The following is an 18,946-nucleotide window of genomic DNA, read 5'->3' as shown; positions in this document are numbered from 1 at the left end:
TCCAAAAAATCTACCGCAGCCCTCTCTAGTAACACCATCAAACCTTCTACATATAAAATTATTTTTAAAAACCTCTTTTTAGTACAGGTAATAAAACAATTCACTGAGGTTTGGTAAAAATATTTAAATAATTCTGCTCCAAAAAGCTCTGAATTTTACAAAACAGCAGAAATGGTTAAAAACAGTGAAACATACAAACTGTGTAGTTTACAAGCAGTGAAATGTTGCGTCTCAATCAGGTTCATCATACAAAGCTCAACTCTTTCATTTAGTAAATTCCCACAGAAAAATTAGAAAAAGACCTCTATTGCTCTTTCAAAAATGCTCCCTTAATTACTATGAGAACATTGAAAAACCACCAGTTGAAGTATTGTCTATTTGTTTATTTTAAAAGATATTGTGAAACTTTATTACACTGCCAGAAATCTTGGGCCTCAAAAAACAGCTTTGTGAACACTTAAGCAGTTTTACTGTAGCATCACTTTGTGAATTACACTCTAGTTTATCCAGACAGTACCACAAGATTACTGCAGCAACATTAGCAAAGATCCTAAGTCCCTTTTGCAACTTTCAGCCACACTGCAGCTTCTAAAAAAGAAGAGATGCCATTGAAGACTTGGGCAAAATTTTTAAGCATGCATTCATTCCTGCCCCTGGTATAAATTTATATTTTAGTATTTGAAGAACAGTTGTATAGATAAATGAGAAAAGCTAGCTGCTACTATGGAAATTATTCAGAGGATGGAAATATTGGAAAGTAGACATTATAGTCTGTTCTATATTTATTGGCAACGTGATACCAGCAAGTTACTGCTAGGTAGTACGAAAAGAGGGAAGGAAAATAATACAGTTTTTCTTTTATTAAGATCTCTTCTTTCTTGTGTTGTGATACTGTTCCTAACATTACTCAGAATAGAGAAGTTGGTCTGAGAACACAACACAGCCCTCCTTGGATCCAGAGAATTGAGTACCTTCAATGAAACAGATTGTGTATGTTGGTGAAATACATTATCTTTTTCAGCATCATACTCAGAGTAAACAACCTTATAGAGAGCACAGAAAAGTCAAAGTAATTAAGGCATGAAATGAGAAAAGGAAACATAGCTAAAACTAGTTTACAGTAATGCAATTCATAATGCCTATCCATGCCTTTATCTCCCTGAAAACCATCCTTGCTTCCTTCATGTCCATACACTGCTTCATGCATTGCCTTTGTTCTTTAAGCAAAATTTCTCCAGTCATTTCTCCATCTTTAGTAAACATCATGTAATGGCACACACAAAAAACGTGTTGCTTAATTCTTTGCTATTTATGTATAACTTGTAATTGTGCATGGCATTATCCCTGTCAAATCCTGGTCTCTGATACATTAATGTTCAAATTGATTAATCTTAAATCTCTCATTGCAAATTATTCATATCCTCAGCCAAAAACACAGATAAACAACTCAACTGCATTAGGAAGTATACATACATGCATTTCTCCAAACAACATACCTCTAATTGCATTGCTTTTACACTTATCCACAAATATATTAAACAACCAAGGTGATATCACACATTTTTGTCTTACTTCCTACTCAATGCTGAACCATTTGCACAGCATACATAAAGGTCATGTAAACTTTACTTTCATCATAACCCACTCTTACTGGATTCAGCAGCCAACCTGGAACTCCAAATTCATATAAAACATTTCATGTTATCATATGATTTCTGTAATTAACAAATGTACAATATAACTTTCATTTTCACATTCATAAATTTCTCAATGATACTCTGAAGAGCAAAAATATATTGTATCCCATCAAAGTGCCACGGTGCAATTCCCAAATTTTACTCACTGTCATCTCTTCTACTCTTTCAATCTGAATTCTGCCAAATATTTTTAGGCTCATTTAACAAACTATTCTCTATTTCGCTTCAATTGGTATTCTCCTCTTTTTGAATTCATTTTTATTTTTAATTCCATTCATTCTGCCGGGGGCTCCTTATTCAGCTCTCTTCACCTACTCCCAAAACATTGTTTTCATTTCCATCAAAAACCATCTCTATAGTCTCTGTCTCTTTTAATCTTAACAGTTCCTTGTTCTCTTTGATTACATTCTTTGCCACTGTCTTTTTCTCTATATACACATTATGCATTATATGTCTCTTAAGGACAGGTTTTGCAGCCAATATTCTTTTCTATCCACAGCCTCTTTCACTCCGGCCTCTTTTACTTCACCATCCCATTGAACAAACTTCATACTTCCTATTAGTATAACTCCATACAATTGTGCATTAATATATTTTTTCACTCTTTTTCATGTACCTTCCAAACTTTCCTTGCATCCACTTCCCATTTATTCTGTTGGGAAATTTATCTTCTAATTCTTTTTCATATGTGTTCATACTTTCCCTTTCTTACAATCATCCTACTTTCAATTCTTTCCTTTTCTTCCATGTCAATTTTCTCCCAAGATTCATTCAACACTACCAAATAATATGTCCCTTTTTCACAACCAGTAAGTCTTGTCACCTTTGTATCATTCACTAGTTATCTCAATCTTTCATTAGAAATAATCAAATCAGTCACTTGTTTAGATCTATATTTCACTGTCATGTGCAGGAATGAATAGATTTATGCTTAAACCACATTTTTAAACAACTGGGTCTTTTTCTAAAGAGATATACAAGAACAGTCACGGTTCTTACTCATTCTTGAGTCTAACTGGTCCAATCACTCTGTCCTGTTCAGACTATGAGGCGGCCAGACAGGTTTACTATAAGAACTCTTTATTAAAAGCAACTATTTACAATAATAAAGTCCTGGTGATTAATAAGGCAAGACTATTGAATGAATACCACCCAGGCAATAACGGAAGAACAGGCAAGGCTGCAGGATCAGACTGTGGCAGACCAGCAGGGCAGAACTCAACTAACTTGCTGAACGAAGCTGCTTGACTTGGTGAAGCTAGAGTGCCTGGCAAGGCAGGAACTGGAGGCAAGAGTCTGCGGACTGGCACACCGACAGGACTGGGCTGACACGTGGAGGCTAGGTGAGACCAAACTGGAACCACTGGGCAAGGCTTGACTCTGGAGGCTGGGCTAGAATGAACTGGATATTCTAGGCAAGGCTGACAGCTTGGAGCATGATGAGACTGGACTAGAGATCCTGGACAATGCTGAGGGCTTGAAGCATGACTGGGCTGGACTGGAGATTCTGGGCAAAACTGAGAGCTAGGAGCAAGGCTGGATCACGCTGAAATGTGACAGCAAGGTCTGGAGCTGGATGCGAGGCTGTGCTCGACAGGAACGACAAGGCAAGGATCCTCGGAAGCAGCTTGTGCAGAAGGCAGGTCTTCGAAGGTAGGAAATGCTGGCACTGATTCCACTCTGGCTACAGGCAAGACTTCTGATGCAGGTAAGGACTCTTTCACAAGGGCTGTGAGCTCAAAGGATCAGTTGTCGCCAGCAGCCTGCTCTTTGCGCGTCTGGCTTTTATGCCAATCCTTTGAGTGCCTGTTTCCTTCTGCAGCCAATCGGGCTGCCTTTTCCTTCGCATGCTTTTCTGCAGGCCTTTCCTGCGCGCTGATTGGCAGATTCAAAGTCTCCTCTGAAGTTTGGCCAATCAGCGTCTCGAACTTCTCCCGCTCTGCTGAGCCACTTCTGAGTTTTGTTTTCCTGAGTGCTGCCTGGTAAGGTTCGGTTTCCCCTTCTGACTCAGAATAGGTTTTGTCTTCTGAGTCAGAACCTGGCTGAAACCTCACACACTCTTTCTATACCCAGTTGTCTTGTTCCATTCCATTCATTTATGTCACTGAACAGAATAATTTTTCCCCTGTATCAGATTAATTCAGAATGCTGTGCAGGTTTTCCAAAAATTCTATCTCTGCTTCTTCTCTTATCACCATTCGCTGGTGGTAATGTGCAACTATCACCAAGCTATGAAATCCTGTTTCCATACCCAGATCTCCATGACAATAACCTCCATGCTAAGCTGGAGAGATGCCCCTCCTATCTGCTTGCATTGGACTATTTAGGAAACTGTATTTCTTACTAGACTGCATACCTGTCTTTTAAATTATAAGTCACTTTGTGTTTATTTGCAGAAAAGCAATATGTAAAAGCATACATAACTCTTCCACCATATATAACAAGTGAGTTCATTATTGTAAGGTTCCATGTGTGATATCTGACATAATTTCTATGCAGTATTTTGTATCTACTAGAAGGTGCCATTCAAAACAATTCCATAATGTGTAATGCTGTATTATGGAAGCTGCACCAGTTCTGAAACAGAGACTGCAATTCACACTATTTTGTGATGTCTCTTTCTGTCCTAACTACCAGGAAACACACTGAGACAATGACTTGGTCTCTAATATTTATTACTAGTACTTAACAAGAATTCTAACAAACTGAGGAAGCGTGGGAAAAACCCAGCCATATAAACCCCAAAGGTTAAGGCGGTCCCGATCTGTGTCTCTTTGAATGGCTGAACAGTTCCTCAGTGCTACGCATGCGCTTGACAGTCTGGGTGGGAGCCCCCTGCTCGCCATCCTTACTCATGACACTTTCAAATGCTGTTCAGGGCCTTGTATCTCAGAATAAATGACAGTGTTCAGTGCCAGGTGAAATATTTTAAATGCTGCATTTACACTTGGAACATTCTAGAGCTAGTTGCTATGGGAAAGCTGACGTTGCTCATGTGCTTGCAGAACGTCAATGCAGAATGGCAACAATATCATCACAAATAACAGAACAAATAGTATCACATTATCACTCCTATTTTGTGCTTTCCCAGTGGTAGTGTTACTGCTGACAATATTACCATTTATTATACCATGGAATTACAGTGGTGATGAGTACTCCATTGGAAGACTATCGAATTGACATCAATTTTATGGTCTAGTGGTGAAGGCAACAGGCTAGAAACCAGAAGACTGAGAGTTCTAGTCCCGTTTTAGGCATGAAAGCCGGCTGGGTGACCTTGGGCCAGTCACTCTCTCTCAGCCCAAGAGCCAATCAGGCATGATATGAGAGTTCTAGTCCCGCCTTAGGCATGAAAGCCGGCTGGGGGACCTTGGGCCACTCACTCTCTCTCAGCCCAGTGCACCTCACAGGGTTGTTGTTGTGGGGAAAATAGGAGGAGGGAGGAGTATTTGGTATGTTTGCCACCTTGAATTATTTATAAAAATAATAAAGGTGGGATAGAAAATAAATAAAATAAATATAATCAATCAATCGATCAATCAAAGTGCCATAGAAATAGACCTGTGTTGCTCAGTTCCTCTGTCAATTGCACTTTGGAAAACTGGCTGATTTCTTAATCAAATATAACTCAGTCAACTCAGCCATGAGGAACTTCAACAGTGATTAGGATCCACACGGTGCAAGCATCTCTGAGACATTATTACACAGATTTCCCACGCTACAGCCCTCTAGATACGTTAGGAGTAGAATTTTTTTCACAGAATTTCTAGCCAAAAGCCATGGTGGGTGGAGATTCTCATAACTGTACTTCTAACACATCCAGAGGGCATCCAACTGGGAAAGAGTGCCATAAATCTTTCCCATAATTAGGCTATGCTCCTCTCCTCTGCATATTACATACCTTTCCTCCTTCATTAAATCTTCCTACAATACAAAACCATTCCCGAGAACAGAACCAAGTTGGCATAATTACTGTTGGTCCATGGGATGTGAAAACCTAGAAACGGAATGAGAAAACATCCTTTTATTATCAAAGAAGCATAGTTCCTTAGAAATAAACTTTGTGAACTAACACCTCTTTTCTGCTAAGGTTCAAAGCTGGGTAAGTATTTCTTTTGGAGGAAAGGGGTTGTTTTGCCAAGAAAATTGGGCAATATTTAAGGACAAATAAGAGATGCTATGAGCATTATGATAAATTCTAAATACTTTATTACAAAGCTGCAGTGCGGAAGAGTAGTGTTAAAATTGGTAGAGTGGTGTTGAGTAAGGCAAGGAACACTTTTCTATGAACTGTGCCTCCCCTCTATCACTCTCTCCTTAGAAAACAACAACGTTAAGAATGGGCTACATATGATACAACAACATTTAAATCACAAAATCAGTACAGGACAGGAATGAAACATACTTCCCAAATAATCGTTTTTCTACTCTTCCACCCTAAAGCAAAACAGAACTCAATTACAAATCTATGATCATGCATTTTGCAGTACCTCATCTAGTTTGGCTCTCGAAAATCCATGCATTTGCGGCAGAAAAATAAGGAGCCCAATATACAGTCTGTAATTCAAATGTGATATTCTGCAATGAGATTAATGCATTCCCTGCAAAAAGTGTTGACACCATTTGCAGCCACTCATTTAGAAGTAGCCCTTGCATCTGAGGCTTACCAATATTCCTCAGATTCAAATAAATAAAATTTAGCAGCATTCTACATTTTGTTCTATGCCATGTAGTAAGTTTCCCATAAGACCTAAAGTTCACAAACATGAAATGAAGTAGTTGGGAACTAAGCACACCTGGAATTTTACTGTTTACATATTACATGCCAAATTAACAACCAGTGGAAGGTGCTGTCTTAGAACAAATCAAGTGGAAAGTATTTGACTCCATAACATAGCCTGAGGCAACTAGTATTTAGAAAAATGTATTCCATTTCCAGATAACATATATAAAATAAGAACAAAAATAGCATAAATGAATAGAAACATTAGCAAATTTAATAACCATAAACATTTACACAGGTACTCTTTTTGGTTACTCGTTAAGAAGAAATCTGAATAAAACTACTATCTGGGAAAATAAATGAATGTGACCCTTGATTTGTATATTTCTGAATGACAGTTTCAGTGAATTATACCAACAAAACCAGGAAGGTTTATAATCACCCTTTTTTGCTTTAAACAAGTATGTCTTAAACTTAGCACTGAAATAAACCAGAATATCCGGATTATGTAAGGTAAATCTATTTTTTTCCATTAATATAAGACAAAATGTCTAACATGTCTGCAGACTAATCTTCTTGTCAAGAAGTTAAAGGAGCACAGTGCATCCTGCCTTAGGTACTACATCTAAAGCTACTTTTATGAGCTGGCTAAGCAAACAAAGACAGATATAAGTTGTTTCCAGCTGCTTCTTGTGGACTTAATTTGGTTTGTTCACAATGTACAGGCGATCTATACAATATCACCATCCATTTATTATTCTGCCATATTTTTCCAGTGCTGATTCTTTCACTGGTCCCCTTGTTCCATTACATCTTCCCTACATATTCTCAAAATGCTTTTTAAAAGTAATATTTTTTTTAAAAAAAATTGAGGTTATCCTGAAATCCATCATCTAGGATGCCAGATCTGCACAATATAGATCATCTATAAATTAGCTTTGTAAGTTTTGTAACCTAATTTAAAATATATATGATTGTTCCTCATTCCCTAATTCTTCTTGAAATCCCATTCACTGCATATCTTTTGGCTGTCAGAAAAATAATCGTATTCCACAGCTTTTTTTTTTAATCCATTCAATCATGTCCGATTTTTGGAGTCTGCCTGGAAAAGTCCCTGCAGTTTTCTTGACAAGATTTTGGAAGTGGCTTGCCATTGCCTCCTTCCTAGGGCTAAGAGAAAGTGACTGGCCTAAGGTCACCCAACTAGCTTTGTGCCAAAGGTAGAACTAGAACTCACAGTCTCCCAGTTTCTAGCCTGATGCCTTAACCACTACACCAAACTGGTTCTCTATTCCATAGCTAGTGTTCTACAAATCAGTAAGACAAAACTTCGTAAGAAGAAAATGGCCTAATTCTGAAGCAATTCCAACAACTTAACAACATAGTTAAACCATTTATCCCTAACAATATCATATATTCCTTTCTTATGAACTTGTTTTTAGGTTTTAATATAGTTTGTCTTCAAAAATCATTCCTGATGGAATTCATATGAAGGCTAAAAAGACAATATTGAGACCATAGCATGAGTAATTATCCTGAAAGATCAGTGAGGAAAAGTAGCCTTAGAACCATATACATGATAACACTGTACAGAGATCTCAGATTCTGAGTACCTCCAATTTTGATTCCATCAATCATCTCTTCCAGTCTTGCCATTCTTATAATATATTTGCTGTATAACAGGCATGGGGGCAATATATACCCTTGTTTCACTCCATACCTATACTGTTTCTCCATGTTCAGTTCCTACAGTAGCTCTCTGTTCACAGTCTTCCTGAGAAGAATAATCAGGTGTTCTGGCATGCCTATTAACCTTAATATACTCAACATTCTGGCACAATCCGTGGCCTTGCTGCAGTCAGTGAAGCAAAGATAAATCTCCTTCTTATACATTCTTGGTTTATCCATTATTCACATTAGTGATCTAATCTTGTGTCCCTCTACTTTGGCATGCTTTCTCTCTATTCTTCTTTCCAGGTTCTTAAGCAAAATATTATTTATGGGAGGAATCTGCGAAATGATTTTGTAGCATGTGCATTCTCTTCCATCTCCCCTCCTTCAGTGTAGGTATATTCAGTAATCTTGTCTGCTGCTTCAGCCACACAGTCTTCCTCTAGATTTATTAAGGTAGAGTTGTTGGCATTTTAACTGCTTGTCTTCCTGCAGCTTTAAAAATTTCAATGGAAATGCCATCCGTATCTGCTTCTTTCCTATTTAATGGTTGATACTCACTTTTTATTGGAGTTGGCTACTGAATATATTCTCCCTCAATAAATATTCCTGTCATTTTAAAACCCCTATTGTATACAGTTTAACTATTGTCTTTCTATCTTCTTTCAAACTCATTTGCTTCTGTTATCCTCATTTGCTTCTACAAGTCCTCTTAGGTAGTTGTACCCAAGCCATAAATTTTCCAATGATCTCTCTGATCTTCTAAAAGTTCTCTTATTTTCCTTTTCTTGTTATTTTCCTTTATTTGTTGACATTCTTGACTTTTCTTGTCCATTCTTTGCTTGATATTGAATGTCTGTGTTCAGTTGTCATGTCCTTGCTATCCAAGGCTTTTGTCCTTCAGCTATCATGTTGATTAGATTTGGATCTTTTCCTCTTTGTAATTTTGAAAACATTTTTTCTGCTTTGCAATATTTCTTATCTCTTCCCATAGCTTTTCAGGTTCTCTTTTGTGTAAGTTAAGGACAGTGAACTTTTCTTTATACTGATCTTTTATTCTGCCAGTATACCCTTCAAGATAAATCCTGCCAGCACACCTTTGTCTCTTTAATTTTATAAATTTAACTCATATATTTGAAACCAAAAAATGATGATCTGTTCCACAATCCTAGGAAGGGTTCTGACATCGTTTCCTATTTTATCATCAGTTGATTTTGACGTCTAGATGCAGGGCTGAGTCTGTGTTTGTTGCTTGAAGCATATGTTTAGCAATGAACAAAGAATTGTCTTTTAAAAAATCTATTAACCAGCCTCCTAAATTGTTGCCTTTATCTAATCCAGATATTCCTATAATTTCAGGTTCCTCCATTTCTTAAGCTTTAGCATTCCAACTATTCATTAGTAGTAATACATCCTTTCTAAATATTGTTTTTACCATCTCTTGCAATCTGTCACAGAATTCTTGTCTTTCACCATACTGTCTATAAGTAGGAGCAGTAACTAGTGTCACATTGATGTTCAATGAATATCCATTTCTGATAGATATGCTCCTTTTGTTTATTTGGTTATAGCTAAGCACATACTTAGCAATGTCCATTTTGAGCATCACTGCCATTCCATTCCTTCATATGGTCTATGCACTCAATACTATATTATGGATTAAGGTTAAAATGACTTATTCTGGTTCAAATAAGCTCACTTATCCCAAAAATGCACAATTTAATATGTTTCATTTCTGTTTTGACAGTTTCAAGTTTTCTTTGGTTCATGCTTCTCATATCCCATGTTCCAATTGTACATGTCCTTGTAAAAAAAAGAAGGAACTCTTCTTTCAAAACTGGCACCATTCGTGACCAGTCACCCTTGCAGCTTTAGTTGGACCATGTCATTCATCCCAAGATCAGAAGATTTGTAAAACTCCAACTTTCTTCCGAATAATAAACAAGTCCCTTCCAACCATGAAATCATCTGTCATTCAAATATTTCAACCATATTTATTTATGCCTGAATAAATACGGTCACCTTTTCCTTTTTCTGGGACTAAATTCTGTGTTCTTTCTCCTCACCTAGTTAGCTTCCTTCATTCCTGCAGAACTCCACCTGACCTCACAACCATAATAGATTATCCTTAGCTTTGCCCCACCCTTTTCAACACACACACACACACACACATATATGTATTATATATATATAAACACACACACACACACACACTATATATATATATATATATATATATATATATATATATATATATATATTTACAATATATTATTAATAAATCCAAAGTTTGGGGGGCTTTTTCCCAGCTATTCCTGAAAATTATGAGATATATCAGGTTTAACAGAGGTTTACTAGCTGGGAAATATAAGTGTATGAAACAATATATATAAGACACCAAAACAGATAAAAAGGCAAATCTTCAGATACATTTTAAAGCAAAAAAATAAATCTCTTTAGTAAAATACTGGAAATCCTTACTATATTGCTTGTGAGACCTCATATCTTAGATTATATTTGCATGCCACATGGAGGAAAAAAGCAGTAGGCATTGGGAACACACAAAATACCATTTTGAACCCTCCATGCACTATGATTATTCCAGGTTAGCATGTCATCTAGATCTCTTTAACACAGACATTGTAGGATTCTCTCTACATCTGGAAGCATCAGAATGGGAAAGGACTGGTTTACATTTATTATTTTTAGCCTGTAATGAGATAGAGAAATGACTATTATACACCAGGCCATTCAGTGATGAAGACACCTTGGGAAATGTATAAATTAACATACCCTATCAACCAGCAAAATATTTTTCAACAAGACAAATTAACAGACATAAACACGTTTAAATACACTGATTCAATATTCAATAAGACCATACCCTCTTCTGCCTCGGTTGGGAAGTCATAACATCCAGCTTTCCTTTATAATCAAGAAATTCACGGCATTACTACAAAAATCTAATTTAAAAAAAACAAAAAACAGGACTACATCCAGTCAATTACTCATTTATTTAATATATTTATATTCCAGCCTAAATGGGCATAACTCTTGCAAAATAGCATATAGTAAATAATAGGTGAAATATACTGAAATCTATTAAAGAGTACAAAGTTTAAATATGCATCCATAATCTAAATTACTAAAACAGCAGCAGGAAAAATATGAAATCAAATAAAACTACATATAAACAAACTTGACAGAACAAATGTTTTAAACCTTTTTTTTGCCTACTGTAAGTCTACTAACCCAACTACTTGCAATCACATTACCACCCATCCCACCCAGAAAGCATTTTGGATCAAAACCTGCACAGCCCTATTTTTCAATGGCTGGGAATTACACCTCCCCCAGCATCTCAAACTTCTATGCATTTCTTGACAGTTACTGCCAAACCCTAAAGCAATGGAAACTCTCTAGCTTTGTGTGATGATCATGAGAAATGCCGAAGACACTCATACACATGTAAATTATGCCAACTTTTGAAGACAGCAAGACAAACTGGTAGAACAGCATTATGAAATAATTTATGAATTAATCCGTAGGTGTAGATTTGGTAAGATAATGAGTTCACTCTCCGTTTTCTGCCTTGCCTTAGGGAAGATGAAATCATATTTTTAAACAAATTGTCTCTTGGTCAGCTTTTTCTAGCTTCAGAGAAAATTTATCAAGTGACTGTGTTTCACTTGGATAAATCAATGGATAAACTGACTTGAGTCTTTGAAAACAGTGTGTGGGTGTCTTTATTCAGAGGCACTGTTTAGCATGTATTGGTCTACTGATCCAAGTTTTCATTGCTATGCAGAAATTACTGTGTAACAAAACATTCTTCTCTGATTGGTGTACTGGCTTCCTGCTAATCCTGTTGAAAACAACCCATTGTACTGGCATATGTACAGAATTCTGAACTGTAAACTGAAACTGGAAGGAAAAACCACCCCATTACCACTCACAAGAGGTTTGTCTGTTTTTTTTCCTAAGAACTGCATATCTAAATTTGATTTCACTGGTAATTTCCATATGACAGCAAGAGCATAATGAAGCTAATTAATACTTCCAAGCCTGAACAATATATTTCTCCTAAACAAGGAGGGTGTCTCAGACATAAAGCAATGAACACAGCTCCCTACCAGCATATGATCTACAACCAGTTCTATGAGTTCTGACTTTTTAAGGAAAAGGACATAATCTCTCGGAGTGGGCAACTGTACAGGTGGTCTTTGCTTAACAACCACCGGTTCAGCAACCGTTCAAACTTACCATGGTGCTGAACAAGTGGTATTTATGACTGGTCCTCACACTTATGACAGTCGCAGCATCCCTGCAGTCATGTGATCACCATTCGTGACCTTCACTGCTGGCTTCCGACAAGCAGTCAGTGGGGAACCTGGCAGAAGGTTGCAAATAGCAATCACATGACATCGTGCTTAACAGCAGCACAGGATTCACTTCAATGACTGGAAATGCCAGAGCTGCTGTCGCTAAGTGGCACGGCCATGTGACGTCTCGCTTTACGACCGTGTTGCTTAGCAATGGAAATTCTGGTCCCAATTACCATTGTTAAGTGAGGACTATCTATAATTTTAACAGACAATTTTTTAAATTAAATATGTCTATATAAAAGCTCTTAAAGAACTCAGATATGAAATTGCTAATGTTTAATAAAAGTATGTAACTTGTTCTAAAATTGCTCCAATGTACCTGGGCATTGGAAAAAGGCTGAAAAGTGATAGACAATATAGCCACTTTTAGTTTAGCAGCTACCTTGTTAATGATTGTTCATAAATATGATGGTTAAAAAAATTCATTTTCTGACCAATGCACGCATTTATGACCAAATTTTGTGTGCCTGACAACAAAAGCCTTCAGTGTGAAATTGATTAAGGTCTGGCCAGTTTCAGGCAGCAGTGCCAGCCAGTGGAAGGTTCTAATTAACTAATTAAGGTCACAGAGTTGAGCTTGTTAACTTGTGCTTAGCACTTTTTAGGGAACTGCTCAGCTGGGGAGAAAAGCAGCTCAGGAAAACATAGTTTGTTTAAGCAATCTCTCACCCTGGAAGAGGGAAAAAAGGAAAAAAAAAACGAGTCAGGACACCGTAGAGAACTTTATGTAAATGAGATGGCAGCAACTAGCGATCTTCTCAGTGTCTCTCTCTCTCTGTCACATGTTTGTTTAGAGACCATTCCACTTAGCAACCATTTTGCCTCCAATTTTGCTTCTGATTTAAGAAATGGATTGCAGTCACTAAATGAGGGGAGAATTTAAAAATCCTTCTTGCTGGACAAAAATTAACCTAGCTCCTGCAAAAGTAAAGTCATGTAACCTTAGATTTTCAGGGAACTGTTAGCAACCACGTAGATAGATATGATATGGCAGATGTGTCTACTTGGCCTTTTAAAATTATTATTACATTTTTAAAAAACACAAGAAACAGAAAACAGAAAAATAATTTAAAAATAAAGGATCAATAAATAAATAGACAAGGGATTTATAAGGAGGATAAAATTGATATGTGGCCTTTCAAAAAAAAACTGACCAAGTCCCTCAGCAACTATATATTTTTGGAATATGGAAACTATGTCTGTATCACAAAGTTATCCAAGAACAGAAAGCAAACAATGGGAATACAAAGTTTCTCATCAACATGGGAAGACGTAACAAAGGGGGGTTACCTATGAACCTGTATTTAGACTGGTTTTCATTAATGATCTGGAGTGATCATTGAGAAATAAGATGGCCATGTTTGTCATGCAAATCATTTGCATAGTACCAAATGATAAGTGATAGTAAAAACCAGAAGGACTTTCAAAATTCACAAAAGAACCTTTTTAATTTTCCTCATTTATTCAGAGGGTAAGAATTATTGCTTTCTGATGAAGAAAAGGATATTGAGATTGTTAGGTAGATAGTGCAAAGGAGGATAAGGCTGTTGTGATGGCTAAGTGTCCAGAAGCAGCACTTCTCTGAATATTGTTATTGAGGAACAACAGCAGTAGAGGTCTATGTCCTCTGGTCCTGCATGTGGATATCCCATCAATATCTAGTTGGGCACTGTGGGAGATGAGATGCTGGATTAGAGTCCTTTGGTCTGAACAAGCAGGGCCCTTCTTATAGTCTTAATTCAGTTCTTGGTAACAATACAGAAGTATTTTCCAATTGTTGGCATGAAATTCATGTTGAAAGTTAAGAGTTTCCAGGGCAAGAATGACAAATATTTCAATAACCAACTTCCACTTCACGTTAAGCCCAAGAAATCCAAAGCAAGACGTCCATTAAGCTGTGGAAGAGCTGGGAATAAGAAGAGAACAACTTGAATCAGCAGGAATTTTATTGCCAAATGGAAAACAGTTATTCAAGATCATACACAATATTTTGCCACTACAGCCTTGTACCATGAAGTGCTACCTCATGGTACAAGGCTGTACTGTACTAGAAAGGCTGTACATGTACTAGAAAAGTACACGGCTTTCTTCCGGAAGAGGGAGAAGGTGAAAATTAAATAAGAACAGCTAGATCTTGGCTAAGTCACCTTGAGTGGCACTCAAGAAGAAGTTATGACTCTTGTAGAAGCCACTTTTGTAAGCACAAAAGTTGTTGTAGCCTTGGTGCTGTCCCGTCTAGTGCCACTGGGTAATATGATTTGAGAGTTAGAAATGGGTGACATTCGAAGTCCATAAATCAAAATGACCCAAGAGCTGGAATTCTAGCTGACCATTTCACACTGTTGTCATGATAATAAAAAAAAAACTGTAATAATGGTATTCAAGCTCTAAAATCTTTGGCTTAGGATTCATTTAAACACTCTCTGTGACCAGCGTTTATTATAATTAAGAGGGAAAATGAAAAAGGGCTATATGAAAAACAAATGCTAGAATTAGTGAAGATGGATGATAAGAGAAGACAGAAAAGTAGGAGAGACAGCATAAAGTTTTCATAATTTATTTAAATGGCTTCAATACAAGATAAAGAGTTGCTTGCCGAGATGGGCGGTGAAGAAATGTGACAAACAAACAAACAAATAAAATAAAGCCGGCTGGGTGACCTTGGGCCAGTCCCTCTCTCTCAGCCCAACTCACCTCACAGGGTGGTGGTTGTGGGGAAAATAGGAGGAGGAAGGAGTATTAGGTATGTTCGCTGCCTTGAGCTATTTATAAAAATAATAAAGGTGGGATAAAAAATCTAAAAAATAAATTAAACAAACTGTTGGGTAATGTTTTAATAAATGTTGGGTAATGTTTTAATAAAACCTTTTAAGGATAAATGGGGAAAACTCAGTTAAGAACTTATATACAAAACTAACGAAATGAATGAAACTGCATTATGCTTACAGTAAAGAACAAGTTTAACATATCTAGACCAAGCAAGTAAAAAAATCATGATAACCCTTGATTATTTTTTAAAAAAAAATACAGTCAGTTTTATGCTGCTGGATTTTACTACTTCTTAAAAATAATCCCCAAAAGTTACAGTATTATCCAATTTAGGTCTCCTTCATTATCACTCTCTTTTATCCTTCCCACCTTTTATTCTTTCACTTCTTTTATACATATTAAGGAAGTTCTTTCTAGTTCTTTGGATTTAAATCACAGCAAAATAAAAATGAAACAATACAAGCTGTCAATCTGCCACCTCCCAAACAAACCCTATTCTTTGTAAGATTACACATTTTATTACATCACATGTAAACCATTGATCTTCTCTGGAGGCTGCAAATCTGTTTAGCCGTAACTTTCATTTTAAGAAAACTATAATATAACAAACCTATGGACTGTGTTCATAAAATCTACAGATTCAAACAATTTTATCAGAGGTTTATTATTTCCAAATTAATAAAACCTTCACAGGAATAAACAGTGCATTAGAAATTCCCATAACATAAGGAAGGCAATTTTCAAAAACCATCACACCAGATAAAAAGTGTTACAAGCTATTTCTGCTGATCAAACCAAGTCTCAGATTTTGAAAAGTAAACAAGATGAAGTGTAAAGTCTGGAATTAATGCTCACTGTACATTTTAGAATATAAGGAAGTCTTGGCTAGTCTTCAGGAAAAACAGCTCAGAGGTGTTTGTCTCTGTAATTTCTATACTACTAATTATCAAAATGTATTAAAGCATACTGTACTCTAGTTTAGTCACCCTAAGTCAGTACACATCACTTCACATCACGTCACTTCAGAGGAAAGAAACACTGGGCAGACTTTTACAATAACAACCTGTGGTAAAAAGGCTGGTACATATCTTGTTGTTTATTCGTTTAGTCGCTTCCGACTCTTTGTGACTTCATGGACCAGCCCACGCCAGAGCTTCCTGTCGGTCGACACCCCCAGCTCCCCCAGGGACGAGTCCATCACCTCTAGAATATCATCCATCCATCTTGCCTTTGGTCGGCCCCTCTTCCTTTTGCCTTCCACTCTCCCTAGCATCAGCATCTTCTCCAGGCTGTCCTGTCTTCTCATTATGTGGCCAAAGTATTTCAGTTTTGCCTTTAATATCATTCCCTCAAGTGAGCAGTCTGGCTTTATTTCCTGGAGGATGGACTGGTTTGATCTTCTTGCAGTCCAAGCCACTCTCAGAATTTTCCTCCAACACCACAGTTCAAAAGCATCCATCTTCCTTCTCTCAGCCTTCCTTATGGTCCAGCTCTCGCAGCCATATGTTAGTATGGGGAACATCATTGCTTTAACTATGCGGGCCTTTGTTGTCAGTGTGATGTCTCTGCTCTTAACTATTTTATCGAGATTTGTCATTGCTCTTCTCCCAAGGATTAAGCGTCTTCTGATTTCCTGACTGCAGTCAGCATCAGTCAGTAATCTTTGCACCTAGGAATACAAAGTCTTTCACTGCTTCTACATTTTCTCCCTCTATTTGCCAGTTATCAATCAAGCTGGTTGCCATAATCTTGGTTTTTTTGAGGTTTAGCTGCAAACCAGCTTTTGCACTTTCTTCTTTCACCTTCATCATAAGGCTCCTCAGTTCCTCTTCGCTTTCAGCCATCAAAGTGGTATCATCTGCATATCTGAGATTGTCAATGTTTCTTCCAGAGATTTTAACTCCAGCCTTGGATTCCTCAAGCCCAGCTTGGCGCATGATGTGTTCTGCATGCAAGTTGAATAGGTAGGGTGAGAGTATACAGCCCTGCCATACTCCTTTCCCAATCTTAAACCAGTCTGTTGTTCCATGGTCTGTTCTTACTGTTGCTACTTGGTCGTTATACAGATTCTTCAGGAGGCATACAAGGTGACTTGGTATCCCCATACCACTAAGAACTTGCCACAATTTGTTATGGTCCACACAGTCAAAGATGTTTTTCTGAAACTCCCTGGCTTTTTCCATTATCCAGCGGATATTGGCCATTTGGTCTCTAGTTCCTCTGCCTTTTCTAAAGCCAGCTTGTACATCTGGCAATTCTCGCTCCATGAACTGCTGAAGTCTACCTTGCAGGATTTTGAGCATTACCTTACTGGCATGTGAAATGAGTGCCACTGTTCGATAGTTTGAACATTCTTTCGTGTTTCCCTTTTTTGGTATGGGGATATAAGTTGATTTTTTCCAATCTGATGGCCATTCTTGTGTTTTCCAAATTTGCTGGCATATAGCATGCATTACCTTGACAGCATCATCTTGGAAGATTTTGAACAGTTCAGCTGGGATGCCATCATCTCCTGCTGCCTTCTTATTAGCAATGCTTCTTAAGGCCCACTCAACCTCACTCTTCAGGATGTCTGGCTCTAGCTCACTGACCACACCGTCAAAGCTATCCCTGATATTGTTATCCTTCCTATACAGGTCTTCTGTATATTCTTGCCACCTTTTCTTGATCTCTTCTTCTTCTGTTAGGTCCTTGCCATCTTTGTTTTTGATCATGCCCATTTTTGCCTGGAATTTACCTCCAATGTTTCTAATTTTCTGGAAGAGGTCTCTTGTCCTTCCTATTCTATTGTCTTCTTCCACTTCCGCACATTGCTTGTTTAAAAACAATTCCTTATCTCTTCTGGCTAGCCTCTGGAATTTTGCATTTAATTGGGCATATCTCCCCCTATCACTGTTGCCTTTTGCTTTCCTTCTTTCTTGGGCTACTTCTAGTATCTCAGCAGACAGCCATTTTGCCTTCTTGGTTTTCTCTTTCTTTGGGATGTATTTTGTTGCCTCCTCCTGAACAATGCTGCGAACTTCTGTCCAGAGTTCTTCCGGGACCCTATCTACTAAGTCCAGTCCCTTAAATCTATTCTTCACCTCCACTGCATATTCCTTAGGAATATTAGTGAGCTCATATCTAGCTGATCTGTGGGTCTTCCCTAATCTCTTTAGTCTGATCCTAAATTGTGCAAGAAGAAGTTCGTGATCGGAACTACAGTCAGCTCCAGGTCTTGTTTTTACCGACTGTACAGATGTCCGCCACCTTTGGCTGCAAAGGATGTAGTCAATCTGATTTCGGTGTTGTCCATCTGGTGAAGTCCATGTATAAAGCCGTCTCTTAGGTTGTTGGAAGAGAGTGTTTGTTATGCAGAGTGAATTGTCTTGGCAAAATTCTATCAGCCTATGTCCTGCTTCATTTTGTTCTCCCAGGCCATACTTACCTGTAATTTGAGGTGTCATTTGACTGCCCACCTTAGCATTCCAGTCTCCTGTGATGAAAATAACATCTCTTTTAGGCGTGTCGTCCAGTAGGTGCTGCAGATCCTCATAGAACTGCTCTACTTCAGCTTCTTCAGCATCTGTGGTTGGGGCGTATATTTGGATCACTGTGATGTTAGATGACTTGCCCTGAATTCGAATTGAGATCATTCTGTCGTTTTTTGGGTTGTATCCAAGCACTGCTTTAGCCACTTTACTATTAATTATGAAGGCTAC

General features: G+C 37.6%; 1 protein-coding gene across 4 annotated transcripts in view; it reads right to left on the bottom strand.

Annotated features, from left to right (window-relative positions):
- The window catches only part of B3GNTL1 (UDP-GlcNAc:betaGal beta-1,3-N-acetylglucosaminyltransferase like 1), a 189,335-nt gene that overhangs the window by 58,407 nt on the left and 111,982 nt on the right, over positions 1-18,946 (bottom strand). For all 4 annotated transcript variants that reach the window (XM_063292645.1, XM_063292647.1, XM_063292646.1 and 1 more), the window contains one exon: positions 5,599-5,694. In XM_063292645.1, the coding sequence (XP_063148715.1) occupies positions 5,599-5,694 (96 nt within the window). The remainder of the gene's footprint in view (positions 1-5,598; positions 5,695-18,946) is intronic.

This window comes from Candoia aspera, chromosome 2 (assembly GCF_035149785.1).
Source record: "Candoia aspera isolate rCanAsp1 chromosome 2, rCanAsp1.hap2, whole genome shotgun sequence".
Lineage (NCBI taxonomy): Eukaryota > Metazoa > Chordata > Lepidosauria > Squamata > Boidae > Candoia > Candoia aspera.
Note: the sequence above shows the minus strand (reverse complement) of the source record. Positions and strands in the feature narration are given on the sequence as shown.